Raw genomic sequence first — 27,804 nt, 5'->3', positions numbered from 1 at the left:
AGCCAGAGAAAGGAGGGGTCTTTTTTGCATTTTATTCTGTTTCCAGCTCTTGAAAAGCCTTCTCTGTTTCTTTCGAAGATCACAATTGTTTTTACTGCCCCTAGGTTACCATGCCTTTCCAGCACTCACCAGGCTCTCTGCTCTTTTGGATAATTATCCCAGTGAGCTCGTGCACTCATACACAGTGTCATTCAGTCTCTTTCTACCTCAATCCACAGCTCAAGCCCCATCTGTAACTTTCTTCTGTCCCACCTGCCAAAACCCAGAACCTAAGGTCTGGGGCCCACCTTCTCCTCAGCTTCACGTGGTCTCAACACATCAATTACCACCAGTGTCAGAGGGCTATGTCTACCTCTCCTGATCGGTCCCTTAGATACCTTCTTCTTCCTCTTCTACCTCGATGTGATTCCCTGGGAATCACAATCTATGGCGGTAGCTTAAGTGGTTAGAACTTGTAAGCTGGGAGGGATTCTGGAAAGAGGAATGTCTAGTCCAGCAGCTTTCAGATATTTACAATGCATTGTAATAAATATATTTTACACTATGACTCATCACACATGTGCTCACACACACACCCAACTACCCCAGAAAGATAATTTTCATCATGAATCCACACTCTTAATTCATATGGCACAGTCTGATATTTTCAACTCTATCCTTTCCTATTCAGTTCTGTTCTATTTCATTAAAAAAAAAAAAAGATTCATTAAATCTGTTTTATGACTCACTAACAGGTCATGACAAACACCGGTCCAGTTTGGAAACCTAGAGGTCTAGGTTTGTTTAGTCCCTTTCTTTGCCATTAGCTCCTCTGATTGCTCCCTTTAACTATACTGGATATAAATGTCAGATAATACTGTTTGATCACTGCATTATTTTAAAGGTGAGTCAGACTGTGTTGATTTACTTTTGGCTTTCTTCTAGGACAGACATAAGCAAACAAAAAATTTTTTTTTCTTAAATTCTAACCAACCAGCAACCTTGTCTCCAGTGAGCAGCAACTGATAGCTTTGAGGATCAGACAGGCAGGTAGAGACCTCAAGAGTCTCTCTCCTCCGTCTTATTGCAAGAAAACAATATCCTCCCAGAAGAAGGAAAGGAGAAAAAGGAAGTGCTACCTGAACAAAAGCCTTTGTCCCGGCTCCTTCCTGATAATGTTTAGTTTGTAGTAGTGGCGCAGAGCTCTGGACATTTTCTCATAGGTCATGTTTGTTCTGTTCTGTTTGTTCAAAGGAGGAAGAGAGAGAGAGAGAAAAAAAGCACAAAGACACAATGAAATGAACCTCAGAAATAGGCACTGGAGCAGTTATTCACATCCAGCTCCACAGGGTGCTCCCGTGGCCCTGCCAGGCCCACCCCGGGCTTTGTCCCACGTGTCCCTGGCCGAGGTCTCTCCTAAGGTGAGTCCAGCCAACAAAGCACATCCCGCCTCGGCCTCCCCGACTTCCTCTCCCAGGACTGCGCTCTGTTGTGCCCGAGGAATTTCCTGCGGGTCCCCCTATCTGGGGTCATCCTTCACCTTCTGACCCACAGAGAATTTCTCTTCCTTTTGCCCTTTATAAAAAAGAAAAAACAACACACAAAAAAGTGACCTTTCTCAAACTTGTGCTTCTCGTTTGTCATTTTAAGGAAGAGATTTTTTTGTTTAAATTCCTGTTGTGGAAGCAAGAATACAGTGGTTCCGAGCCCTGGGGCAAGGGCACCCTGTGGGAGCTGTGGAGCGATTTTTCTCAGTGACTCACGGGATGGAGGGTGTCCGTGGGGCCTGGCCATATTTGGTCATGGCCTCTGGCAGGTTCTCCTTAGCGGGGCCAGAGCACGGGCTGCCTGCCGTCCGGGAAACTGCAGCTGGGGCAGAGCTCGGGAGGGCCTCCCCTGGGCCCTCCCCTTTGGCTGATCTGGAGTGGGGCCTTCATGGTGTCTTGTTAGCTCTGTCCCATGTCTAGCTGCCTGTGGCCAGGCCTAGATCTTGGTGACTTTTTAAAGTAGGAATACTGATTTATCTCAATTTTTTTAAACAGGGGAACTCTTTGTTTATTTTACTGTGATAAGAACACCAAACATGAGATCTATCCTCTTAAAGTTTTAAGTGGGTAATACAGCACTTAATACAGTGTTAACTATAGGTACACTGTTGTACATCAGACTCTAGAACTTACTCATCTTGATTAACGGAAGCTTTCTGTCCACTGGTTGGTAACTCCCCATTTCTCCCCCTCTTCCCAACCCCTGGCAACACCAGTCCACTCCCAGACTCAGTGAAATTTGTCTATTTTAGATCTAACTTCATTTAAGTGAAATCAGACAGTATTTGTCTTTCTGTAACTGGGTTATTTCACTCAGCATCCTGTCCTCAAGGTTCATCCATGTTGCCACATGCAGCCAAATCTTTTTTAAAAGCGTAATAATACTCCATTGTGTGTATATAGCTCGATTTCATTATCCATTCATCTATCCGTGATGTTGAGGTTGTTGTACCCATCTTTTACATCTATGTAAAAGTACTATGTAAAGTACATCTACTTTAATGATTTTTTTTTAAACTATAAAAGACTAAATCTTTTAAATTCTATTCCCTCTTCCCAAGCTGGAAAAGCTGTGGGGCAGTCAGAATTCTTGCAGGGTTTGCTTTTCAGGAAGATGTTTTACAGTCAGAGGATAAGCGTTTTCTGTGTAGAACTGGGCTTTTGTGACCATGGGAGTGTCTAACGGAGTGGAACAGAAGCGGCATCTCCCAAAGGCCCCTCGTGAGATACAAAGTGCTGCCGTGCATCTCTGGTCCCCAGTTCTTAATGCTGGCGTGGGCAGCAGCAGAGCCAGGCCGTGGTGAGGGAATAATGGTTACTCATCACGAGGCCGATCAGACCGGGAGATGCTGAGTTAACCGTAGCCTGGCACGAGGAGCACATGGAAAGGGGCGTCTTTAATTACTTCCTTCCCTTTGCAACTGTCTTAATTGTTTGTCCAGTGAGGAATAAACTGAATAATTACAGGCCGACTTAGGAAGCAGAGGACAGACAATTACCCTCCAACCCAGGGACAAAAACTGGATTTGGGCCCTAGTTTATGGGACAAATGTCTGATGCTCTTTTTACCTTATGGTTTCCCCACAGTCGAGCCAGTCCATTGGGATCCACTATCCGGAATATTTTGGATTCTTTGTCCTCCCATCGGATGAAGTTTTCGTACCGGCTGTCAGAAAGCAACTGATAGACGTAATCCCAAAGCAGTCTACAGTCTACAGAGGAAAAGGGCAAGAAAACACCGTTGACAAGGCTGCTTGTAAGTATGAAGAGCAAGAATCAAGAAAATAATCGAGGAACCGCTTTTGCCTTCTTCGGATTGAGTCCAAGCTCCTTGTTTTGGGAATTCCTTGGCAGTCCAGTGGTTAGGACCCTGCGCTTTCCTTGAGGAGAGCCAGGGTTCAATCCCGCAAGCCAAAACAAAAACAACAAAACTTTTACAGTGAGGAGACCAAGGCACAGAGAGACCTGGGAGATGGTGACCTTTGACCTGGGCCTTCGAGACCATCCTGGCCCAGACCCTCCCTCCCCGCAACCTCAGATGAGGACGCAGCAACCCGGAAAGAGGAAAGGACTGGTCTATGGTCATGACCCATGATTTGAACTGGAGTAGAGCCCACAGGAGGGAAAGAACAAGCTCTAACAGGAAATGAATCGGTTTTGAAAAGGGGCTGAAGACAGGCTGGCAGGTAAAAGGGCAGAGAGTGCCCTCGTGTTCCAGAGAGGGTGGTGTGGTGTCAGTGGTGGGGTGGAAGGTCCTTTGGTGGCGGGGGACAGTGAACAGATGGAGACATGATGACTGAAGCTGGCTGTGGGAAAGGAAGATTCATGTGGTTTAAGAAAACATTCACCTTACAGCTACTTTGGAAGTTTTAAAAATCGTTTTATTATAATGGAATCAGGGTAGAAAGGAACCCAGGAGGGAAAAAAAAAAAAAAAAGAAAATCCATTTCTCCATGTGCGGAACAGATGTTGGATCACTTGGTCATGCAACACATCTTCCTTAGCACAGGCCAGGTGCTGGGCTAGGCCTTGCCTTTTGGCTATGGGTTGGCAAATTCCATAAGAAGAGGCAGATGGCACTCCTTGACCTTGTTCTAGTGCTTACTGGATTGGTGCCAGACGGGATGTGGCCCGCTCCCCTGGCACAGCTTTGACAGGTGCATGGGGACAGATGTGGACTTTGTGGCTCCAGCTGATGCAGGACCAGCCTCGGGATGAGAGTCAGAGACTCACGTTCCCAGGTGTGCACTGTTGTTTTGGGGAGCACTGGCCAGCATGGCTGGTCGTAAATGAGTAATTATTGGACACAGTACGTATGTTCTTCACTTTATCAGTGTTATTTCTAACCCTCAGTTGGCGCGCCACCTCCTTCCTAATCCTCTTGTGCCTCAGGTCACAAGAGGATCTGAACTCTGGGCCTTCTGTATGGCCAGGAGCCACTTCCTGATGCCAGGTGAGGCCTGGCACACCCGAGCAAGGGGAACATCTAATCTTGACTTGGGCTATCTCAGAGCCAACACATTCACCTCCCAGAGCACAAAACACACCCTCCTTGGGCACACGTTTACAGGAGGAATCGAGTCAGGTCGCACTGAGCAAGTGTTTTAAATCTCCCTGAGGTTCCTCCTTTATGAAAGGGTAGTGACTCTTTCCGGGACTACTGTATGAGCGATGATGTGAGTGAAGAAGACAGTAAGGAGTGTCACGAAGATGGTGCGTGCTGGGCTCTGCTTGCAGGCATGGGGCCATGCATGCCTCCAGCCACTTGCTTCTGACCCTCAGGACGCCCGGTGCAGCCGGCGCTCTTGCTATTCCTACTTCATGGCTGAGGAAGCTGGGGCTTAGAAGGTTTGGTCATCGGCTCAAAGGCACAGCTTATGACACAGGTCACAGTCTGTGCCACACATCCTGCTGAGAACTCTGTTCTCAGAGAAGTTGGTTCACAGGTGTCTATGAGTCAAGCTTAGGACTTTTCCAAGCAAGATGAGTGTGTCCTTTGTGAAACCCAGCTTTCCCTCTGAACAGCAGAAGGAACTGCACCCAGTGCAGCATTTTCCAGGAGGGCAAAGTGTGAAAGTGTTAGTCGCTCAGTTGTGTCTGACTCTGTGACCCCCATGGACTGTAGCCCGCCAGGCTCCTCTGTCCACGGGATTCTCCAGGCAAGAATACTGGAGGGGTTGTCATTCCCTTCTCCAGGGGATCTTCCCCACCCATGGATTGAACTGGGCTTCCTGAATTGCAGGCAGATTCTTTACCAGCTGAGCCACCAGGGAAGTATCTTTTAGGCAGCAACTGTGAAACTTAAATTGGACATCCATTAAAATGACCAGATTTTTTTTTTAAAATCTATTTTTTCGTCAGTTACTTATGCTTTAAATGTCATATCTAAGAAATAGTTGCCTAATCCATGGTCACAAATACTGCTGCCTATGTTTTCTTCTAAGAGTTTTACATTTTCAGTTATTATTTTTTTTTGGGGGGGGGGTGTGCACTGAGAGGCATGCGGAACTTCCCTGACCAGGGATCCAACATGAGCCACCTGAGTGGAAGCATGGAGTCTTAACCACTGGACTGCCAGGAAGTCTGACCATACATCTTTAGTATCCCTTACTGTATCCTTTTTTTCCGATTGATCTGCGTCTAAATTGTAATGTGGAGACTGGCAGTCCAGTGGTTAAGACCCAGCCCCCTTCCACTGCAGGGAGCGCCGTTTCGTTCCCTGATCAGGGAAGCTAAGATCCCACATGGCTTGCAGCCAAAAACTCAAAACATAATACAGGAGCAATACTGTGTAACAAATTCAAAAAAGATTTAAAAAATGGTGCACATTAAAAAAAAAAATTAAGTTGACATGTGGTTTCTTGTGTTTCACCAAAGGACCCGTGGTGTCCTTCTTAGAGAATTTCTGGCGTTTGAACCCTACGCTTATGAAAGCTGGCCAGCGATCTGTTACCAACCCTGCCCGACGCTGTGCTCGTGGTTGCCAGAGGGGGAGCAGAGAGACAGCAAGGGGACCAGTCCCAGTAAGAGGAAGTACCTTGGGAGGTGAGTGCCACATGATCCCAGATTGAGAATAAGCGAGCTCATTATTAAGGCACTTGTAAGAGGGCGACTCCAGACAAAGTGGTGAAGCAGGCAGTGTCATTCTCCCTGCCACCTCCTCGTCTTATATCATTTTTATTACAGGTAAAAAAATAGAGGAGTGAAGTTGCTCAGTCATGTCCGACTCTGCGACCCTATGGACTGTAGCCTACCAGGCTCCTCCATCCATGGGATTCTCCAGGCAAGAGTACTGGAGTGGGTTGCCATTTCCTTCTCCAATAGAGAACTGAATTGCGGTTTAATTGTCCAGTTTGTGTCTTACCGTCAAACAGCAGATGGGTTTTAATTTCCGACAATCTCTTCCAAGTGGAAGCCATCTGACAGAACCAAACAGTATCATAAAAAATGCCCTTCCACTAGGAGGAACGAAGTTAGTTTGTGAAGAGCTTCTTGTCCGTGTTTCTTGACAGGGTTACAATCTTTTTTACCACCAGAGGCTTGATGACACCTTTTGGATGCTTGTGGATGGGGTATAAGATTCTCTAGAGTGAATCCTTTTAATACAGTTTAATAATAAAAAAAAATTGATTTGGTTATCTTTAGCAGTTTGATAGAACTTTTTTTGCCCACGATATATGGGCAGTCCTCTCAACCTCGAGAACTTCCTGGAGCTAAAATGGAAGATGAGTGTTGTCTTGACACCATCTGCTCAAGGATTTTTCACTTTCATTGTTTCTGCTGCTTCTCTTTTACTGCCTTGTACATTCTATTTCTCATAAAATGGTGACGTGAGAACCAGACCATTTCTCAAAGTAAGGGCTTAACCAGTTCTGGGTACCTACCACACTGGGTTCTTCAGAGGCATCAAACTGAGAACTTCACACCGTAGATCATTTACTGAAAAAGGTCTAGAATGTGATCTGTGTTTGGTTGGTACCTGGAAGGCAGGGTTTCCCAGAGAATGGACTTTACCTCGAGTTGTAAGACCATTTGTAGCCTGCAAACTTTTCCCTTTCATAAATGTGGAAAGAGCCCCAAACAAGCTGCCAATTGATCATTTTAAATGACATTTAATCCAGCAAAGTCAACTTTAGCCAACTAATAAAAATATGTTGACATTCAAGACACTGAATTACTTGGTCACTAACAGAGGTAGCAACAGGAATTTTGTGGCACAAAACAGTTGTTCAAGCTCACAGTATAAGTGGCTTTTATAACACTATTGATTCTTTTGTTGCTTTAGTTAAAAATTATGCCAGATGATAAAAATAACTATCTGACAGTTTTTTTTTTCCTTTAAAAAAAAAAAACAATTGAAATTCAAAGCCCAATGAGTTATTTTTAAGACTTCAGTTAAATAAAAAGGCAGATTCTTTTTAGTTCCCTGGGTCCTCTGAAGGCTGTTGCCATGGCCCACCGGCTGTTTTTCAGTTTTGTTAAAATCCATCCATGTCTGCACAGATACAATGTTCTTTGGTCATTAATAAAAATGCTTAACACTACTATATAATAAAAAGCATCAGGCTTTGAAAACAAAGGTTCATCACATTACAAAACACTTGACTAGGCATGTGAAAAATAATCTTATATCACAAAGTGTTCATTACTTTTACGTGCATGTCTCAAACTAAAATTCCCACGTGCCTTGAGAAGGAAGGCCCTTTAAACAAATGGGCATGATTTTGATTCTATCTTCCACGGGAGGAAGCTTATAAAAGGGTTTAGTGGAGTGAAGTGTTATTTTCCAATTGCAGAAAGAGAGTTCTCTTTCCTGCTGGGTGAGGTACCCTGGGTATCCACAGTTAAAAGGCATTGTCAAAAAGAAAAGAAAAAAAAAAGGAAAAACCCTTTCTGTGGTCAGGGAGAAATATTTTCCCTCCCACGCCTGTCTCTTACCAGAGACTTGTTGTACAAGCTTATTGAGCAGACACTGTAAAAAGATGGGCAGGTCACACATAACCAACATGGTTTCCAAAAAAAAAAAAAAAACCCACCATGCTAGACAAAACTGATGTTCAAAAAATCTGAGTGGGCAAGTCATTGACCAGGGAATGTTTAATGATGGTGGTTAATTTAAATTTCAGGAAAGAGTCTAAGAAAGCAATTTTAGGTTGTCTTAACTGCCCAAATGGAATTTTAAATGAAGGTCTGTAAGCTGGAGTTCTGTGGGTATAATCACCAACAAGGAGGGGTCTAGTGCCCCAGTCTCACTGCTTTCAAATCATTATGAAAAGCTAACCAATTTATTTCAGATTAAGCAACATGTAGGTAACATGCAAAACAAAAAAGTTGCTTCTCTGCTTTACAGCAGTAGTTCTAAACTAGGGGCAATCTTGCCTGCTGTGGGGGGTGGGGCGGTGGGGGAGGCATTTGACAATGTCTGGGGACAATTTTGGTCATTATATCTGGGACGGAGGATGCTGTGACAGAGGCCTGGGATGCTGCTTAAGAGCTTATACAATATATAGCAAGTCTCCTATATATGAATGAGTTCCATTCCAAGAGTGCATTTGTTTAAGTCCAACTTGTTCACAAGTCCAACAAAGTCTAGGTACCCAGTGAACACAATCGGCTGTATAGTACTGTACTGTAATAGGTTTATAATACTTTTCACACAAATAGTACATAAAAAATATGAACATTTTTAATATTACAGTAGAGTACCTTGAAGGCTTCCCTGGTGGTGCAATGGTAAAGAATCTGCCTGCCAATGCAGGAGACATGGGTTTCAATCCCTGGGTCAGGAAGATCCCCTGGAGAGGGAAATGGCAACCCACTCCAGTATTCTTGCTGAGAAATTCCAGGGACAGAAGAGCCTGGTGGGCTATAGAGTCCATGGGGTCACAGGAGAGTCAGACATGACTGAGTGACTGCGTACTCACACACAGTATCTTGAAAAATACAGCAGTACCAGCTACATCACCACTGCTTTTATGCTTGCTTCTGGACAGCCCGGGCTTGCATAACGATATAGAGTACTTACTATATTGTACTCTGTACAGTGCTGTACAGCAAAGTATACAAGAGCACAACCACTTGAGAGAATACACGCCAGACATGTGAACTAACTTAAGTGATTAGACATGGGATTCCACGTTTGCATCTTTGAAAGCTTGCAACTTCGAAGGTTTGTATGTCGGGGACTTACTGTAATGCACAAAAGAATGCCATCCCTCCGCCAACAAAGGATTATTTAGCTGAAATACCGCGAGTGCCCAGCTTGAGAAACCCTGCTTACAGAAGCATGGGTTTTACACCATTGCAGGGGGGTGGCTGTCTGCAGCTATTTTTTTTTTTTTTTTTTTCTGCCTTGATTCTAGATGGGCCATTACCTAGAAGCAGAAAGCTGATAAATCCAGTGCAGCCAACCCTGTGCTGATACGCAGAGGTGTGTTTACAGCAGGCAACTGCTTGTGCTCTGCTGTGGCGTAGGGAAACAGAAGCTGTATGTGCACAGCAGCCAGCCGGGAGGGGGAGAAGCCGAGGCAGAGAACACAAATCTGTGCTTCCTGGCTTCACCGAAGCAGAGGGACCGCAGCTGCAAACGCCGCTAAACCTTCTCACCGTTGGTGGCAGGTGTGGAGCAACGCTGGGAAAGGCAGGAATCTGCAATCATGCCTTATAGCTGAGATCAAGCCCCCGGACAGATCCCAGTAAGACCCGTCCCCCTCCTTCAAATGTGGTGGCAGCCGGGGAATTTGCATCCAGGCACCACTGGGACTAGGGATGCTGTTCCAGAAACGCACGCCATTAAAAAAAACTGGAACCTCTAGTCTCCTCAAGCCCCTTCTCTTATTTCCTACCCTGTTACTGTGCTGGTACTGTGTTATCTTTTTAAAAAGGCCATCCTGAAACTTCCTTCTCTTTTAGGGCTGATTTCTTAGAGGTCCCAATGAAAAGAAAGTGCAGTGACTCAGATAGAGTGTGTGAAGCCAGGACACTTGGGAGACTCCTGTTGGGGTGGAGTCTGCCAGAGTCTCCAAGGGTCTCCTCAAAATACAGTGGGCAAAGCCTCGGGAAAGGTGAGCAGGAGGGAAGAAGTCAGTCTCCAAGGAACCTAGGGTTCTTTGAAGGTCTGCATGTCAGAGGCCAGTATCACTTGGAACAAACGTTCAGACACAAGGCTTTGTTTGGGTCAAGGCCGCCGTACCCACTGCCCTCCCCTTGTTCAACCCTTGAGCAGAGCAGGGACACTAACTCGTAAAAATTAACCTGTTTGTGCTAATATTTGCATAGTGTTTCTCTAGTGCTCAAAAGTGCCCAGAAATGGGTATTAGTATCTGCATTTTTATGGATAAGGCAACTGGGTTTCAGCAATCTTAAGTACCTCAGCCTGGGAGTCAAAGGCTACATTCTAAACGTGTTGATTTCAGAGGCTATAAGCTCTTCCCCAGGAGCAGCATATATGAAGCAGCCGTGGATGAAGGCCCTGGGCCGGGAGCCAGAGAGGGCTCTGGGTCAGCAGAGGGTCACCTGCCTGAGACAGTGTGGGAGGACATGGCTCTCCCAGCTGGTAATAAATCCCCGAGGCCCCTTGGTTTACAGAGATATCCCACGACCCTGTCCTTTTTTCCAAACACAGTGTCTACAAATGTGTGTGTGCATACTGCCACACCTTACCACAAGGGCTGCCCTCATCACTTGGATACAATCCACTAAGACTGGCCTTTTAGGAGGTCTTTCTCTCTTCAGGGCTGCTCCTGAAGCAATACAAGTCCATGTGAGTTCTGAGGATGAGCCCCCAGGTGCTGTCCCTGGAGTCTTGGGCTTATCTGATGTCTGACTAGATGATTAGAGGCTCCAGAGCTCTGAATGTCTGTGCTCACAGAGCTCATCCAGCCAATAAAGCCAGATCAAAAGAGGATGGTGCTCTGTGACAAGCAAACAATATGGGAGATTCGATGTCTCCTTGATGAGAAACCTTTTGTTTCTGTTAAAAATACAACCTTGAGAGAGAATACATATATTCTCAGATCCTTTGAGGATCTCAGATTGCCAGGCCAGCATTATCAGAGGGTTGGAAGTGAAGTGCACGGGGCCTGGGGGTGGCGTTGGGGAGAATTCTGTTTTATCTGCAGTAGAATCAACTCACCAGTGAGATCCTCATAAACCATGAAGAAGCTCACGTTTGCAGAGAAAAGTGAGAGATGTCATCACCGACTCAATGAACACGTGTCTGAGCAAACTCAGGGAGATGGTGAAGAACAGGGAAGTCTGGTGTGCTGCAGTCCGTGGGGTCGCAAAGAGTCAGACACAACTGAACAACAACAGCAAAACTTGTGAGGTAAGCATAAGACAAGATGTTCTCTATTTGCATGGCCCATGGGCTTTGAACAGCCAACTCTGTACAGGCTTCTACAGTCCCCAATTTTGTGGAACAGATGAATGACTTCGAATGGATTATCAACCACATTGCCAATGAATCTCGCTTCCTTAGCTGACTTTTTGGATTAAGGCCAAGGAAGGGATAAGCAGACAGGAAGTCTGGTAACTCAGGTTTTAGTGGAATTGTAGAAGTTTAAGAAAGCAACATGACTTCAATTTTTTTCTTTTAAAACTGAGGTGTCTATGGTTAAAACCAAAGTGGGGCGCTTAGCTTGTCTGATGGCATAAAGTAAGAAGCACACTGCCTTCTGCCAGCGAAGACACCACATTTGGGATTTAGAGAAGCTTCACCGTATCACCGAGCAAAATGCCTGGCACAGAGAGAGACGGGAGAATTTCGGAATGAGTGAATGATCTGAACCACACAGTTCAAGTAGGCAGCCTGACCCTTTCCATTCTTCAGCTGTATTTTATGTTAATGATGTTATTGTAAGTACTCTGGGCAGCTCAGCAATCAGCCCGCCATCAGGACTTATCTCCCTCCTTACATCGCTTGCCATTGTTCCCTCCACATGTCTCGGGCATGCCTCATTCTTTGAGGTGTAATTCCTGGAGAGCAACGACGGCATTTTCTACCCCCCGAATCCTCTGTTATACCTATGATTTCAAAGCAGACAGTGCCGCAGAACAGGGAGCGGCAGACTCTTTCTGTAAAAGGCCCATCAGTAAATATAATAGTTCAGGCTTTGCGGGCCGTCCTGTGTCAGCTGTACCTCCTCAACCCCGCCAAAGCAGCCACAGACAATACTAAGTGAATGGCTGTGGCCGTGTGCCAATGAAACTTCACTTACAAAAACAGGCGGTGGCTAACTTGGCCCATAGGCCAGCGTTTCCAGTCCCTGGGCCTAAGGAAACAAACGCGCTGGAAAGAACACTGGATGAAGCTCGAGGCTGAATGCTTGACATGCCCGAAGCTCAGTTTCTCAATCTGTAAAAGATGCTTCTAGCTTTGAAGTCAATGAGTTGTAAGAATGATTTCCAATATTACACTGAAAACACAGCATCACCCTTGTTACCCTTCTTCAGTTTATGGTGCTTACTGCCAGTACCCGTCTTTGGCTCTGAAACATATCAGTGAGGCGCAGGCCAGTAAAACTTTGGTGGGCTAGGAAAATGCTAGAAGGTGGACAGATGCTCTCACCTCCCCCAAGTAATCCTTTCCTGAAGATAACAGAAAATAGCACAGAAAGAAGCAACTTGCTCAGCATCGCATACACCACTGGCTCTTCAGTTTAAAAAAAAAAAAAACAACCCAGGAGGGAGAGATATATGTGTACTTATAGCTGATTCACATTATTGTATGGCAGAAACCAAAGCAACACTGTAAAGCAATTATCCCCTAATTAAAAATAAATTAAACAGAATCCAGGAATCTTCTCATTCTATCCCACAAATGCCAGCCATTCCAACTTGTTAAACTCAGTAACAGTCCTTCTTATTCTTTGAAAAAATAAACACCACCTTTCAAAATAAGCTGCATGTTCTATTTCAATGGATATAATTTGTGGTTTGTATTTAAACTGTCAACTACCTCCTAGATGAATATTTACTGAATATTTTAGTTTTTCCACCAGGTAAATACCTAAGCAAACCATCACAACTTGCATGCAATCTCTTAAGTGTACGACGCGTCCCTATTTTGGAGAGATTAAAACATGAGAAAACTGAATTGAAAAATTCAGTTTTTAACAAACCTGGATTCTGGAGTTTACATTTCTATGTGAAACCTAGAACAAATATACTGGGGCTTATCTTGCTTTGGAGTTTTCTCCATCTGGAATGACCTTTTTTTTCCCTCTAATCTCTACTTGTTCATATTCTAAGCATTCATCTAAGCCCAGCCAAAAGCCAGCTCCCCCGTGAAGGCTTCCTGACGCCCCTGCTCTGACCTCTTACAGCATTTAATGGGAGTCCCTGGAAGGTACCATGAGCTGCAGTTGTAGTCAATTGTCTTCAGCTCTTTCACAACAAAGATCGTGTCTCACAATCTCCTCGAACACCCAACCCTCATGAACGCAGAGCGGCGCTATACACACAGAAGGTGTCCAAAGGCATATATCCCCAGGACTGAGTGGACAAGACCTTACCTTTTCATCCCCAGTCACAAGTACTGTTCTTACCCATATCCTCCAGCTACAGTCTCTGTCACTGTGACAAAGCAGCACCTTGGGTGCCCTCTCGGCTCAGATGGCCAGTGCAAGTTCGATGCATGAAGCAGGGCACTCAAAGCTGGTGCTCTGGGACAACCCAGAGGGATGGGGTGGGGAGGGAAGTGGGGGGTGGTCAGGATGGAGGGGACACATGTATACCTGTGGCCAGTTCATGTTGATGTACGGCAAAAACCATCACAATATTGTAATTATCTTCTACTTAAATAAATATAAAAAAAGCATAAGGAGCTAAGTTTTTTAACCTAAAAGCTGCTTTATAGAGATCTGAAGGGCTTTTATGACTGTTCAGTAATGAAAGGACTTTACACTGAACATAAGAATCACCCAATGAATTCGACTGCCAATAAAAGAATAAATTCCACAAGGATCTGAGTTGTCCAAGAAGATACCAAAATGGGGTGGAGAGACAGGGAGATCCCAAATAAAACAGGAGCCTGGAATTATGATGGGTTCTATTCAGAGGGTCACAGGATTAAGACTAAATATTAGACCACAGATTTCCCTTTTGTTTCACCCTTCAGAAACACTGCCTTTTGATTATATTAGCTAATCCTGGATTTGGTCATATTACTGAACACGGACATATGGAGATTATGAAATCTGGGAATATACCAACAGAGTAGAACAATTTTTAAGACAGCCATATTAAAAAATTTCTAGACCTACTAAACAAGGGAAAAACAGCTCTAAGTCGAAACAATTTAACTTGACACATGGGGCTTATCTTGGATTCCTAAGAAGTCTGTGGCGGAGACAACATTATAGAGGAGGTGACAAGACAGATGTGATTAGGAAGTGGGGGGGATGCTAGCAAGGGCTGTCCTGCAGCCACATCGTCCAGCCACTACGTGGCCTCCACTTGTCTGCACTCAGTTTCCTCCATGGTTTCCCCCGTAAATGATCCCTTCCATACAAAATGAATTCAGCAATGACTAGCTCCTTTTGCAAAGCAGTCCTGAAACAAGTAGCAAGTACCCTCAGAATGTTCAGAACTGCAGTACAGACCATGCAAGAAAAAAAGACAAACAAGGCAGATCCAGACAAGAAGGGGATGCCTGGAAAGCTCAAAACAGGTCATTTATATTATTCACAGGAATACACTGACCCCATCCTCTTCCTCCAACTATATGGGAAACGCACATGCTTTGCAGAATAAGCAAAGCTACATTAACCCCTGTTCTTTCTTTTCACAGTTTTTTTTTTTCTCTCCATCATTAAAAAAACTTTATGTAAAGGTAGACAGAACACTAATGTAAATCTCTGTGCATCCAATACCCAGCCATATAGCCCTTGGCTCATAACTAACCTTATTTTACCCACAGAAGGAAATGGCAACCCACTCCAGTTTTCCTGCCTGGGAAATCCCATAGACAGAGGAGCCTGGTGGGCTATGGTCCATGGGAGTGCAGAGTTGGACATGACTTAGCAAATGAACCACCGCAACTATGCATTCCTCACTCCCAGCCCTGTGGGATGCTTTTGAATCACATTCCAAGCATAGACCATTTCACTTTTCATAGTTTTTTTTTTTTCTTTTTAAAACATGTAAGTCATAGCTCTTTGATTTTCTTGATTCAACATTCTTGATGTAACTTATTTATAGTGGTAAAATTGAGGTGATACCAGAGGTGCCCTTGGGGCCAGAGAAAAATTTAGAAACAAATGACTCCAATAAAAAAGAGACAGCGAGTCAAGACAGAGGTAAAGTAGCCTTAGGACCTATGTTATCATGATGTTGTGAGCCCTGCTTCCTTCTGTGGTTCAGCTGGATCTCAGTCCTACAGCATCAGCTCAAGGAGGAAGGAGAATGCCTCACGGTTCCCTGAACAGTCTGACCTCTCTCCTGCCTCCATGTCTCTCTTGCACTGTTCTTTAGTTGCTAAACTGTCTAAAGAGTCTGACTCTTTGCGAACCCCTGGACTGTAGCCCGCCAGGCTCCTCTATCCATGGGATTTCCCATGCAAGAATACTGGAGTGGGTTGCCATTTCCTCCTCCAGGGGAATCTTCCTGACCTAGGGATCAAACCCACGTCTCCTGCGTCTCCAGCACTGTCAGGCAGATTCTTTACCACTGAGCCACCAGGGAAGCCGGTCCTCCCGTTACTGGACCCATAACCACTTTCAACTTCGAGCTATCTTCCTTCCTCAATTCCTCCAGTCAAAATGCTCCTTATTGGGACTTTTCTGGTGATCCAGTGGCTAGGATTCCACACTCCCAATGCAGGGGGCCTGGGTTCCATCCCTGGTGGGGGAACCAGATCCCACATGCCACAACTAAGAGTTTGCATTCCATAACTAAGATCTGGCGCAGTCAAATAAATAAAATGCTAAAAACCTTTCTCTCTGCATTGCATCCACACCACACAACAGGTACTCAATAAACGCTTGTGGTTTGACTGAAGCGGGCAGAGGGCTTATCTCCTTCTGTCTTATACCTTAGTGGTTTTCACACCTGTCTCTCCTAGTAAATTTTAAATCCCCGAGGAAGTAATTGTATTTAATCAGCTCTGTGTCCTCTATGTCCTAATGAATTTATCTGCACACAGTAGGTGCTCAAAAAGTGTCTCGTGACCAGAGAGAAGCTCTAGGAAAACCCCTAACTCTGCCAAGAGGTGAGAGGATTATAAAAGCTTCTGGAGAATGACTTCATGTAAATTACGGGCACATGAGCAAAAATACAACATGGTGATTTTTTTCACTGGTTTCTCATCTTAGGGAAACAAATTTGGGCTTGTCATCATCAAAGGAAAAGAATTCGGGCGTGGCTTCCTCTGTCCAAATGACCGAACAACACCCTAATCCTACTTTTCTCTCCTGCCTCTTCCCAAGGTGAAGGCCACATGGAGTTACTGCCCAGAGGATGGAAATCCAGGCCTGAATCTGAGACAGAGGTCCTCTGTGCTGTGCCTGCTCATTAATTAGCCACTGGAAACTCCGGGACAGAGCCATTAACATGCTCATAAACCTTTGATTTTAAATGTTTTCGCTTAGCCACAGTCCTAATGTGACTCCCCTTGTAAGTTGGTCGGAGGACATTTGTTTCTTCACATTTCTGAGGCTCATTAACTCCGGCAGCCCAGCGCCTCATTAACTAGCCCATTTAGGGAATTTTGTCTCCTGCTGGCAAAGCCTCCCTCCCCCTGGCCTCCCAGAGCCTCTGAAGGGCACCTAATTGGGATGGTGTGGGGGCTCCCGGGAGGGCGGGGGGCTCACCCACCTGCTATCCTCCCGATGGGCACGGCGTGCTCCTCGGGCGGTGAGACGGAGACCATGATGTGGTTCATGTAGGCCAGGTCCTCCCGATGCGAGAGGTTGATGGGCTTCCCTTCCCGGTGCAGCCCGTCCTCGGAGAGCCGCGGCTGCTTGAAATCCACGGAGTGTCGGGGGTTCAGGATCAGAGGGTGCATGATTGGGCTGGGCATCAGCTGGATGACCCGCGTGCCCTCCTGCCGGGGGCTGGAGGGCCTCGGGTGGGGCTCGGATGACGGTGGGCAGTGGTTGTTCTCCATGGGAGACACTGACAGCGGGTAGGGCTCCTGGTGGTTGTTCTCCTGATGGAGCCTCGGTCCCTGGGCCCTCTCGGCTGGGGAGAGGCGGCGGATCATGTTGTCCAGGGGGGACCGGAGGGGCCGCTGCTCGGGGTCGGGAGAAGGCCGGTGGTTTGTTGTGATGGGCGACCTGGAACGGTGCAACAGTTCAATGGTGGGAGGGTTCTGGTGTACGTTCTCGGCCGACGGCCTTGAGGTCCTCTGGACACCGTTATCTGTGGGGCAGAGGGAAGGGCAGTCAGAGACCCCGATGGATGCTCGGGGGAGGGAACCCCACAGCAGTCCTAAAGGTGACAAGCATGGAGCACGTGCAGGTGTAGGAAGACCCTTTTCCCCCAGATGTGGGGTCTTTTTCCCCGCTTAGAAAAAAATTAAATTGCACATACTTGAAATTCTTTTCCTGCCCCTGGAGAAGCTAAGAATGTCTACAAGTATTCCATTTATCACCCATTCGTGGCTTATAAACACAAGGAAGCCACACACTCATTCCTTATTCATTCTTTATCTTTTTGTTACTTGACTCTTTAGTGTGGTTTTTCAGGGCCCTTGAGGGTCTCAAGAGAGAGGCTTTCACCGACTTACATTTTCATAACCCAATTTTCATATTCTCTGCTTCCAGGAGTTGTTGCCATTAATGATAAAATATATTAATGATGAAAATAACAAAGCAATTACTGTATATTCTATGGATTGGATTATATTGTTTAAAATTTACAACACACCCTGGTGACTCAGATGGTAAAGAATCTGCCTGCAATGCAAGAGACCCCAGGTTTGACCCCTGGATCAGGAAGATCCCCTACAGAAGGGAATGGCAACCCACTCCAGTATTCTCTCCTGGAGAATTCCATGGTTAGAGGAGCCTGGGGGACTACAGTCCATGGAGTCACAACGCATCGGACACAACTGAAGCCCCTAATACTTTCACACAAGTAGAAGATGCTACCGTTACTCCTGTTTATAACAGGAGAGAAAAATGGAGGCATAAAGAGTTAAGCAGGGACTTCCCTGGTAGTCCAGTGGTTAAGAATCTGCCTTGCAATGAAGGGGAGAAGGATTTGATCCCTGTCAGGGAACTGTGATTCCACATATCACCAGGCAACTAAGCCTGCACGGTCTATAGCCCATGGACCACAAGTTGAGAGCCCGAGCGCCCATGGCAAAAGATCCCACATGATGCAATGAAGATCTTGTGTGCCCCAACTAACACTGACACGGTCAAATAAACAAATATTCTTAAATAAAAAGTTAAGCAACTTGCCCAAGGTCACCCAGACAGACAGACTCCAGTCAGATTCTATAGCCTTATATGCCCATTAGAGCATCTACCTCTTTGCTATGTAGAAACTGGGGGCAGCAGGGGGTGGCAGGGGGTGGGAGGGGTTCATATCAAACCCTGCTCTGAGCAGGCACAGTGGGCCTGATTTACAGAATGACAGTCTTGCACTTTAAAGAACATCTAGGAGCATGTTGTTTCTGAATGCACAGTCCCTACAAATGGTCAGACAGGTAGAGTAAAAGAGGAAGAGTGGACCCATAAATGACTCCACCCTATCTCACCTGAACTCTCCAGCTGGAGATGTTTGAGCAAAGACAACATCAGGAGTGTACACAGCTCAGTGGCAGAAGTAGCTCCATGGGCTGGGATGAGGGAGGGACCAGCAAACACATGGCTTTAGGAGGCCCTGTTCTTAACAGGGTCAGAAGTGCAGACATCTGCCTATAGACACAGAGCTTTCTCCAGAGTCCCCCACTCAACTCAGTGAGGTTTCTCTGGCCACATCTATCCCCAGAGCTGTTCCACCAAAAGCATGTGTATACCTGCAGGTCCTTGTTCTGGTCAAAGACTTGTCCATGGTTCTAAGTAAAGCAAGACAAAGTCATCTCCTTTCACCATGATGTCAGTATCTATATGAAGAACATATAAAGGGGATCTGGGAATCTGATAGGGTTAGCACACAAGAGTCAAAGGTGGTCGTTTCCTAAAGTTTAACACAGGGACAACAGGAAAATGGGGACTCCACTAGATCTCACCAATCATATGAGATGGTGAACAAAAGGAATATTGTTCATGATCATCTGCTTGAAAGCAAAGGGCTTACTTTGTAATCACTATATAACATGCTGCTATGAATTTAAAAGTGCTTAATCATTGGATTGGCTTCCCAGGTGGTTCAGTGGTGGTTCAGCCTGCAATGCAGGAGATGCCAGAAATGCAGGTTTGATCCCTGGGTCAGGAAGATCCCTTGGAGGAGGAAATGGCAACCCACTCCAATATTTTTCCCTGGAGAATCCCATGGGCAGAAAAGCCTGGCAGGCTACAGTCCATAAAGTCACAAAGAGTTGGACATGGTTAAGCGTCCACACAATCATTGGAACAGCTACCAATAGAAGACTGATTTAACAAATGAGAGTCTCTCTCTAAATGATGAAGGATACACAGCTATAAAATGGAATGAGGAGTACCTTGATATTGTGCTAAGGGCCAGTCTCCAGACTCTATGGTTAGATAAGTAAAGTACGGTGAAGTACTACAGTATGCTATCATTTTTCTCCTCATAAAGAGGATTCCAGTTTCAATAATGGCAGAGTGACTTGTAGCAGACTAACTTTCCTGTGTGTCTGGATAAAATGTATTTATAAAAGTTATTGAGACACTTCCTTGGTGGTTCAGTGGTTAAGACTCTGTGCTTCCAATGCAGGGGGTATGGATTCAATCCCTGGTCAGGGAACTAAGATCCCACATGCTTTGAGGTGTGGCCAAAAAAAAAGTTATTGAGGGGATTTTAGTCTTGCAAGAAAGGAACTGTCCAGAGCAAGATCCAAATTTATACAGCTTTCACCCAGACAGTAAAGAATCTGCCTGCAATGTGAGAGAACTGGGTTTATCCCTGGGTTGGGAAGATCCCCTGGAGAAGGGAATAGCTGCCCACTCAGCAGTATTCTGGCCTGGAGAATTCCATGGACAGAGGAGCCTGGTGGGCTACAGTTTTATGGGGTCGCAAAGAATTGGACATGACTCAGTGACTTTCACTTTTTCACCCAGAGTGACCTCCCCAGTCCATGTAGTCTGGGGCAGCTAGAAAAAGAACAGAAAGTTGCGTGAGATGCCAGGGAGTAGAGTATGAAGGAGAAAAAAAAAAAAAAAAACAACAAAAAAAAAACCTGAGAAAATTTCCATAAAGAAGGGAGCCTCAGAAGGAGTAGCCACTAACGGGCACATAAAATTCTCCCAAATCCTTAACATGTGCTCCTGAACAGCAATGTGCAAGGGAAACTCCAAGGAGCTCAATGAAAGGGAACAGCTGTATGGTTTAAAGAGATGAGCAGAATCTCAGCTGCTGGTCACAGTACTAGAGGTAGAGTTCAGAGTTGGAGGTCTATCAAGGAAGACTCTGAAAACACCTCAGGGTATTGATTACCCCAGAATGGTCATACCTTTGGAGTAAGGACTAGTGCTCTAGGAAAAAGGGATCTGCCTGAGGACTAAAGGTAAAACTGAACTAGATGTTCCCTAGCCAATTATAAGATCTAGCCTCCACAAAATCAAAGTGATCAGCCAGTTATTTAACTGCCTGCTAGCAGAAAAATCAACACTCTTCAGGGGACTATAACATAATCCAGAGTCTCTATAACATGTTATTTATAATATTAAGTATCCACTAAAGATTTCCTAGACATGTAAAGAAACATAAAAATATGACCCATATTCAAGAGGGAAAGCAGGCAATAGAAATAGACTCAGATAATCTAGATACTGGAAGGAACAAATAAGAACTTTAAAGTAGCTATTATAAATAAGTTCAAGTACTTAAAGATAATGGTGGTAATGACTGACAACAGATGAAGATCATCAGAAGAGAAAAGGAAACTCTCAAAAAAGGTTTTTGAACTGAAAAATACCATACTTGAAATACTGGACTGGACAGACTTAGCAGATGGGAGATGGGTTAGCAAATATGAAAACAGATCAATAAAGATTAAAGACAAAGAAATAGATCTTCAGTGACCTGTGGAAACAGTATGAAATGGTCTAAAAGAGATGTAATTGGAGTTCAAGAAAGTGAGAATTTTTTTTTTTTTTTTTTTTTTTTTTATGGAGGAGGGTTTTTACCTCCCACCAACACATTGGACAGGGAGGCCTGGCATGCTGAGATTTATGGGGTCGCAAGGAGCTGGACACGACTGAGCGACTGAACCGAACTGAACACATTCTTAAAAACTGTATTATTTTAAAGCAAATTAGAGATTCTGATGGTGGTGGTTTAGTTGCTAAGTTGTGTCTGAGTCTTGTGACTCTATGGACTGTAGCCTGCCAGGCTCCTCTGTCCATGGGATTTCCTAGGCAAGAACACTGGAGTGGATTGCCATTTCTTTCTCCAGGGGATCTTCCCTACCCAGGGATTGAAGCCACGTCTCCTGCATTGGCAGGCAGATTCTTTACAACTGAGCCACCAGGGAAGCCCCAGAAATTCTGATATCCTACCCTAAATACTTATGTGCTCATCTAAGAAAATACGATGATTTTCCTGCACAGTCAGTGTAACATTGTCAAACAAGGAAAAACAAAGAATGAGGCAAAAAAAAAAAAAAAAAAAAAGGAAGAAGAAATAATGGCCAAACTGTCCTCAATTTGTTAACAGCAGCAATATACAAACTTAAAGATCCAAGAAGCTCAGCAAATTCCAAATAGGATAAATACAAAGAAAGCCACATCCAAGCACACAAACTGCTGAAAACCAAAAATAAACAGAAAAATTTGAAAGCAACCAGAGAGAAAATATACGGGGGAAAGTTATACTAACTATGGCTCACTTCTTTTTTAAACATCTAGAAAGAGTGTGCAAGCGTGTGCACAAGAAAAATAAGGACAGACTTCCCTGGTGGTGCAGTAGCTAAGACTCTCTGCTCCCAAGGCAGGGGGCCTGAATTTGATCTCTGGTCAGGGAACTAGACCCCACATGCCGCAACCAAAGAGTGTGCATGCCTCAGCTAAGACCCAGTGCTGCCAAATAAATAGATAATAAAAAACAAAATATTAAAAAAGAAAAGATATGGATGGAGACCTATAGATTGAAAGAGACTCAAGAAACACGTCAACTCTTTGCAATGAACAAACTGATCCTTGCTTAGATTGTGATTCAAACCAACTGTAAAAACATTTATGCAATAGCTGGAAAAATGTGACATTAAGAAAACAGCTGATGATACTGAGGAACTATTAGTTTTCAGGTGATATGATGGCTCAGTGGTTATGATTTTATAAAGGAATTAAAGTGCTTAATCAACCTTGCAAGGGTACAGGTTGGGATGACAAGTCCTAACTTCCTCACTTTAATCTCAGTGCAGACAAAAGCTTGCAGGACACTGATTAGCCCAGGGAGTTAACTTTAATGGCTGAAATTATTAGTATGACAGAAATGACCTGCAATCATCTGGGGATGAGGCAAATTTTTCTTTTCATAGCTAATAAAGATCTCAATTCTGCATCCACAAAAATGAATTTCTCTTTTGTCCATGTCACAGAATATCATCACTGTAAGCAATATTTAAGACAGTTGCATTTTGAAGTTTCATATATTTTATTCTAAATGCCATTTATAGAATGTCTCCCTTTCCTTAAAAGCTTATTAAGGTTTAAAAATACTTAAGGATGATGAAGACCATGTACCGAGAAATCCTATTTCCTGAATCCATTTCCTGTCTTACAAATTTCAAAACGGACACAGGCTTTGGCCAGCAGCCTGGTTACCTGCAGGTTTTCTTTGATGTCCCAGGCGTCAAGGCTCAGTGGATGGGTGTGCACTTGGGGCAAGCCTTAGGAAGTCTGGGAGGACTATGAGAGGAAGAACTTTTCATGCCAAGGGTAAAAGAGGAACTGATGTAATGTCCTGGAGAGATTTCACTCTCTGTTCCTGCCCAGATTTTGGGAACAATGAGGGAGGGAGACAGTGCTCTGGCTTATCCAACTCTGATGTTACTTTTGACTCAGGATCTGGGCAGAAACAGGACTTGGATGGGCTTGATTTATTTATTTCTCTGCAGACACCACTGAAAGAGGAAGTACTTGATGAAGTTGATAACATTAACTGTGGAGAACTGGAACAGAGGGTATTTAATTCCAGGCTCCTGGTGGTCTGGGTACAAGCACTGTCAAGGCTGAAAGGTCTGCAATGAGCCCTTCCAAGCTTTGTTTCACTTTGCAAAAAGCACGCGCCCACGTATGGAGAGGGCTCTGATGTTGCTACCCTGCTGCCTCTGTTATTATAAGTTGGCAGCAGGGTATGGAAACTTATGAGACCAGAGCTGCCAGGCAGAGAAGCTCCGGACACAGGAAATGCACTCAGCGGACAGTGGGTGCATTAAATCCCCTAGATGTAGGAGTCTTCTGTCTAAAACAAGAAGATGTTTTTTTGGTCTGGCCTTGATGTCTGGGTTTGTTCTTGGTGAACTGCCCAGCTGGAAAACTGGGAAATTATCCACATTGCCCTTGGTCTGAAGGTCTTGATACAGTAGGGAAATGTACAAGGAAGAGAGAGGAAAGTCCACATACAATTGGTCACTTGGGATTTAGAAAGGGGGTGGGGTGCGGTGGGGCAGGGAATGTAGCTGGGACTGGTTGGGAACCTCCTTCTGGTGGAAAGTCCTTTCTGACCCCAAACTTTTCTCCTTGTAGACCTCTTCTAGACACAAATAACCCCTTCTTCTCACTACCAAAAAGCCCAGTAAGGTAGGACCTTAAATATGATGGTCACAAAAAGAAGTCTGATGTCTTTTCTCATCCTCTTTCCTTTTATTTATTAGTAAAGTTTCTCTACTTAAAATTCATCAAAATTCAACCCCATTTAATCACACTGGGCTTCCTTGGTGGCTCAGATGGTAAAGAATCTGCCTGCAATGCAGGAGACCCAGGTTTCATCCCTGGGTGGAGAAGATCCTCTGGAGAAGGAAATGCCTACCCACTCCGGTATTCTTGCCTGGAGAACTGCATGGACAGTCCATGCAGTCCCAAAGAGTCCGATGTGACTGAGTGACTAACACTTTCCACTTATTCACATTATGTAATGAATAACTGCTGCTGCTGCTAAGTCACTTCAGTCGTGTCCGACTCTGTGCGACCCCATAGACGGCAGCCCACCAGGCTCCCCCGTCCCTGGGATTCTCCAGGCAAGAACTCTGGAGTGGGTTGCCATTTCCTTCTCCAATGCATGAAAGTGAAAAGTGAAAGTGAAGTCACTCAGTTGTGTCTGACTCTTCTCGACCCCATGGACTGCAGCCTACCAGGCTCCTCCATCTATGGGATTTTCTAGGCAAGAGTACTGGAGTGGGGTGCCATTGCCTTCTCCGAATGAATAACTAGTAGACCTTAAAAACAAAGCAAAACTGCCTTTGGTTAAACTCTTGGTTTTTGACTAGGAAATTTCCAGGGCAGAGAAGAGGCTAAGGTCAAGTTTATGTCTCCTGCACCAGGATCACATCTCCCTGTTGTGTTATCCCTAAGGCTATGGATGATAATAAGAGCCATTGGTCAGGGAGATACAAATCAACAGACCCAGCAGGTAACTCTCACTCATCATCCTCAGTACACTGGGATCCAGATTTTTTTCTCCCTGAAAACACCATTTCCCAGCTGTTTTGTAAAAGAGTAGCAGAAACCATGTGTGATATAAAGACCTACGCAAAAATTAAAGACTCTAGGTCTTGAGATGGAATTGAAAATAGATTTCATACATATAGTCAGGCTCTGTCACTTTTGTTATGAGCTGATTTGTGCTCCCCCACCCCCAAATTCATGTGTTGAAGTCACCACCCCCTAGTACTCCAGAAAGAGATCTTATTTGGGGAAAGGGTCATTGCTGATGTATTTAGGTAAGAGAAGGTCATAGTGGAGTAGGGGGCCCTATTCTGACATGACTGCTGCCCCCTTGAATCGGGGAGGCTGGACACAGACATGCACACGCTGCACGACCAGAGAGGTATGTTTTGTTACAGTCCTTACGATACGAACTGCAGCAAAGACCTTTCGGCGATGCCAACCATATGTGTGGTAGTCTTTCAGATGCCCAGTATATGAAGAGTAAGGAAACATGGTCCTGGCTCTCAAGGGTATCATAGTCTCATGGAGAAGGCAGACATGGCAAAACAACAACAAAAGCCTACAGGTGCTGAATGAAGAGTCAAGGGACACAGGAGGTAAGCCACGCAAGACCCATAAACCAAGGATCTCCAAAAATTGCTGGCAAACCACCAGATGCTGGGAGAGACATAGCACAGATATCCCCCCAGCTTCAGAAGGGACCCATCCTGCTGAGACCTTGCCCTTGGACTTCTGGCCTCTAGAACTATGAGGCAACGCACTTCTGTTGTTCAAGCCATCCAGTGTGTGGCAGCCTTAGAGACTATCTCCACTATCGCCTTTCCAAGATGTTCAGCTAAGACTTCCCACCAACTCTGTGCCTGCCCATTTCAGGGTTCCCATCTCACACAACTCCCCTGTCACATTCAGCGGTCACTGAATTCCCCTGTAGGCCCCGAGAAGAAAACTGCCCTAGCTTGGAGTGTAGGATTCACACAGGTCCGAGGTCAAACACAGTAAATTCTCTGGAAGCGTCTAGAACTTTATAATCATTGGGTGAAAAGGATTGAAAGAAACTAAACATGGGAATTTCCTGGCTGTCCAGTGGTTAGGACTCTGCGCTCTCACTGCTGAGGGCCCGGTTTGATCCCTGGTCGGGGAACTAAGATCACACAAGCTGTGTGGTGTGGCCAAAAACTAAAAAAGAAACAAAACAGGGGACGTGTAGGGCTCTGAGGCTTAATCTTCATCACTGTGTGCAGATGGTCTCCAAAGGGCCACCGCTGTTGGTGGTTCAGTGCAGTGTGTGCAAGTCCACATCAGCCATAGAGGAGGCTTTGTGTTCCTGGCTGGACATTGGCTCTGCTCTTCGCAGGGGGTGCAGAGGAGTTTCCCTCAGTCCCAAGAAAGCCCCACAAGAGAAGTGAATGGAGAAATCAAGCGATCAGGCTGCAGATGAGCCAAGTGGCCATTTGGAGGTAAACACTGTGAGCCATTTACAGGGAGGGGGTAAGGTAGCATTAGGGTCAGAGGGGAAAGAGCAAGATGACATCATCAGAGGACTTCCTTCTCTGGAGGTGAACCCAGTCCCCCGCTAGCTCCCTTGTGTGAGTGCCTGCTAACTTGCTTCAGTCATGTCTGACTCTTTGCGACCCCATGGACTGTAGCCCACCAGGCTCCTCTGTCCATGGGATTCTCCAGGTAAGAACACTGGAGTGGACTGCCATGCCCTCCTCCTGGGGATTTTCCCAACTCAGGGACTGAACCTTTGTCTCTTCTCTCTCCTGCATTGGCAGGCAGTTTCTTTACCACTAGCGTCACCTGGGAAGCCCTCTGAGCCCTTATCTCAAAGAAATCAGGTGGCATTTCCCAAGGGGTAAGAGAAGGGACTGATGTTGAAGCTGAAACTCCAATACTTTGGCCACCTGATGGGAAGAGCTGACTCACTGGAAAAGACCCTGATGCTGGGAAAGGTTGAAGGCAGGAGGAGAAGGGGACGACAGAGGATGAGATGGTTGGATGGCATCACTGACTCAATGGACATGAGTTTGAGTAAACTCTGGGATTTGGTGATGGACAGGGAGGCCTGGTGTGCTGCAGTCCATAGGGTCGCAAAGAGTCAGACACGACTGCGTGACTGAACTGAACTGAAGAGGACATCTCCTGAATACTTCCTGGTTACCTAGGGAGAATTATTCCTGTGTATTACGGATCTCTGGACCCTAAAACATTTAGCTCAATATAGCAAGTTAGCCTCTGGATTAAGGATAGCCTCCACACCCCTGGAGGACAAAGGAGGCAGGGAAGGGGCATGGGTCCCCCTCAGCAGGAGGCTGATGATACAGATGGATGAAAAGCAGTTCTGTGCACCACCCAGGGTCTCCACGAGGTCCCATCACAACCTCATTCTGCATCAGAGACTGGGCCAGGGGTGAAAGGTCATGCTGCCCTGGGCTATGACACATAAGAGGCAAAGCAGGAAGAGGTGGCCCTGGAGAGGAAAGCGGGGTAAGGAAGAGAGGAATGAAGCTTAGTGCAGAGGGAAGTGTAAACTGGTGCTTGGGTGCTCTGACACCGGGGACAGCAGAAAGTCCTGGTGGGACCTTGTTACCTCTGCTCGATTCCACAGTCACAGGGATGAAAGGGTAGCACAAAATGGTGACTGTCAGAGCTGAGGGTGAGAGGAGACGGACAGATTAATAGAAAGATTCCAAAGGTTTGCGGGGAACCTATCATGTGTGAGGTACACAAAGAGTAGGATCGCTTATTTTCAAAACAGCCTGTGTTCTCGATTAAAGCTGGCACTTTAAATGCATTTCCCCATACAAGTCCTGGTATAGATGGCACCTGGTTAACCCATGAGGAAGTCCTAGGATAATGGTGTGGGCAGGGAACAGGCCTTTCCTATGTCTGGATGCAGAAACTTGGTGTTTGCACAAAGTACATGTTGTTGCAATAAAGGGAATGGTTAAGAAAATTGGAATCGGAATAGCATAGGGAACTGTAATCAATATTTTGTGATAACCTATAAGGGAAAAGAATTGGAAAAAAAAATA

The 27,804-nt window shown here is 45.3% G+C and overlaps 1 protein-coding gene and 1 long non-coding RNA gene across 19 annotated transcripts in view; one reads left to right on the top strand and one right to left on the bottom strand.

The window, feature by feature from the left end:
• LOC129645091 (uncharacterized) overlaps positions 1 to 6,352 on the top strand; it is a 201,445-nt gene extending 195,093 nt beyond the window's left edge. For 4 of the 5 annotated variants that reach the window (XR_008711204.1, XR_008711198.1, XR_008711192.1 and 1 more), the window contains 4 exons: positions 1,234 to 1,400; positions 3,114 to 3,282; positions 5,904 to 6,071; positions 6,213 to 6,352. This is a non-coding gene — a long non-coding RNA (uncharacterized LOC129645091). Of the gene's footprint in view, positions 1 to 1,233; positions 1,401 to 3,113; positions 3,283 to 3,466; positions 3,713 to 5,903; positions 6,072 to 6,212 lie in introns of all 5 variants that reach the window. The other variant, XR_008711210.1, reaches the window with a different exon arrangement.
• ETV6 (ETS variant transcription factor 6) overlaps positions 1 to 27,804 on the bottom strand; it is a 289,916-nt gene that overhangs the window by 6,512 nt on the left and 255,600 nt on the right. For 8 of the 14 annotated variants that reach the window (XM_055570328.1, XM_055570327.1, XM_055570329.1 and 5 more), the window contains 3 exons: positions 16,842 to 17,387; positions 3,096 to 3,238; positions 1,119 to 1,219 (listed from right to left, as the gene is read on the bottom strand). In XM_055570328.1, coding sequence (XP_055426303.1) covers positions 1,119 to 1,219; positions 3,096 to 3,238; positions 16,842 to 17,387 — 790 coding nt within the window. Of the gene's footprint in view, positions 1 to 1,118; positions 1,220 to 3,095; positions 3,239 to 6,213; positions 7,006 to 7,122; positions 11,765 to 16,841; positions 17,388 to 27,804 lie in introns of those variants that run through there. The other 6 variants (XM_055570348.1, XM_055570359.1, XM_055570351.1 and 3 more) reach the window with 6 other exon arrangements.

This window comes from Bubalus kerabau, chromosome 1 (assembly GCF_029407905.1).
Source record: "Bubalus kerabau isolate K-KA32 ecotype Philippines breed swamp buffalo chromosome 1, PCC_UOA_SB_1v2, whole genome shotgun sequence".
Taxonomy (NCBI): Eukaryota; Metazoa; Chordata; class Mammalia; order Artiodactyla; family Bovidae; genus Bubalus; species Bubalus kerabau.
This window is presented reverse-complemented; position numbering and strand designations above follow the sequence as displayed.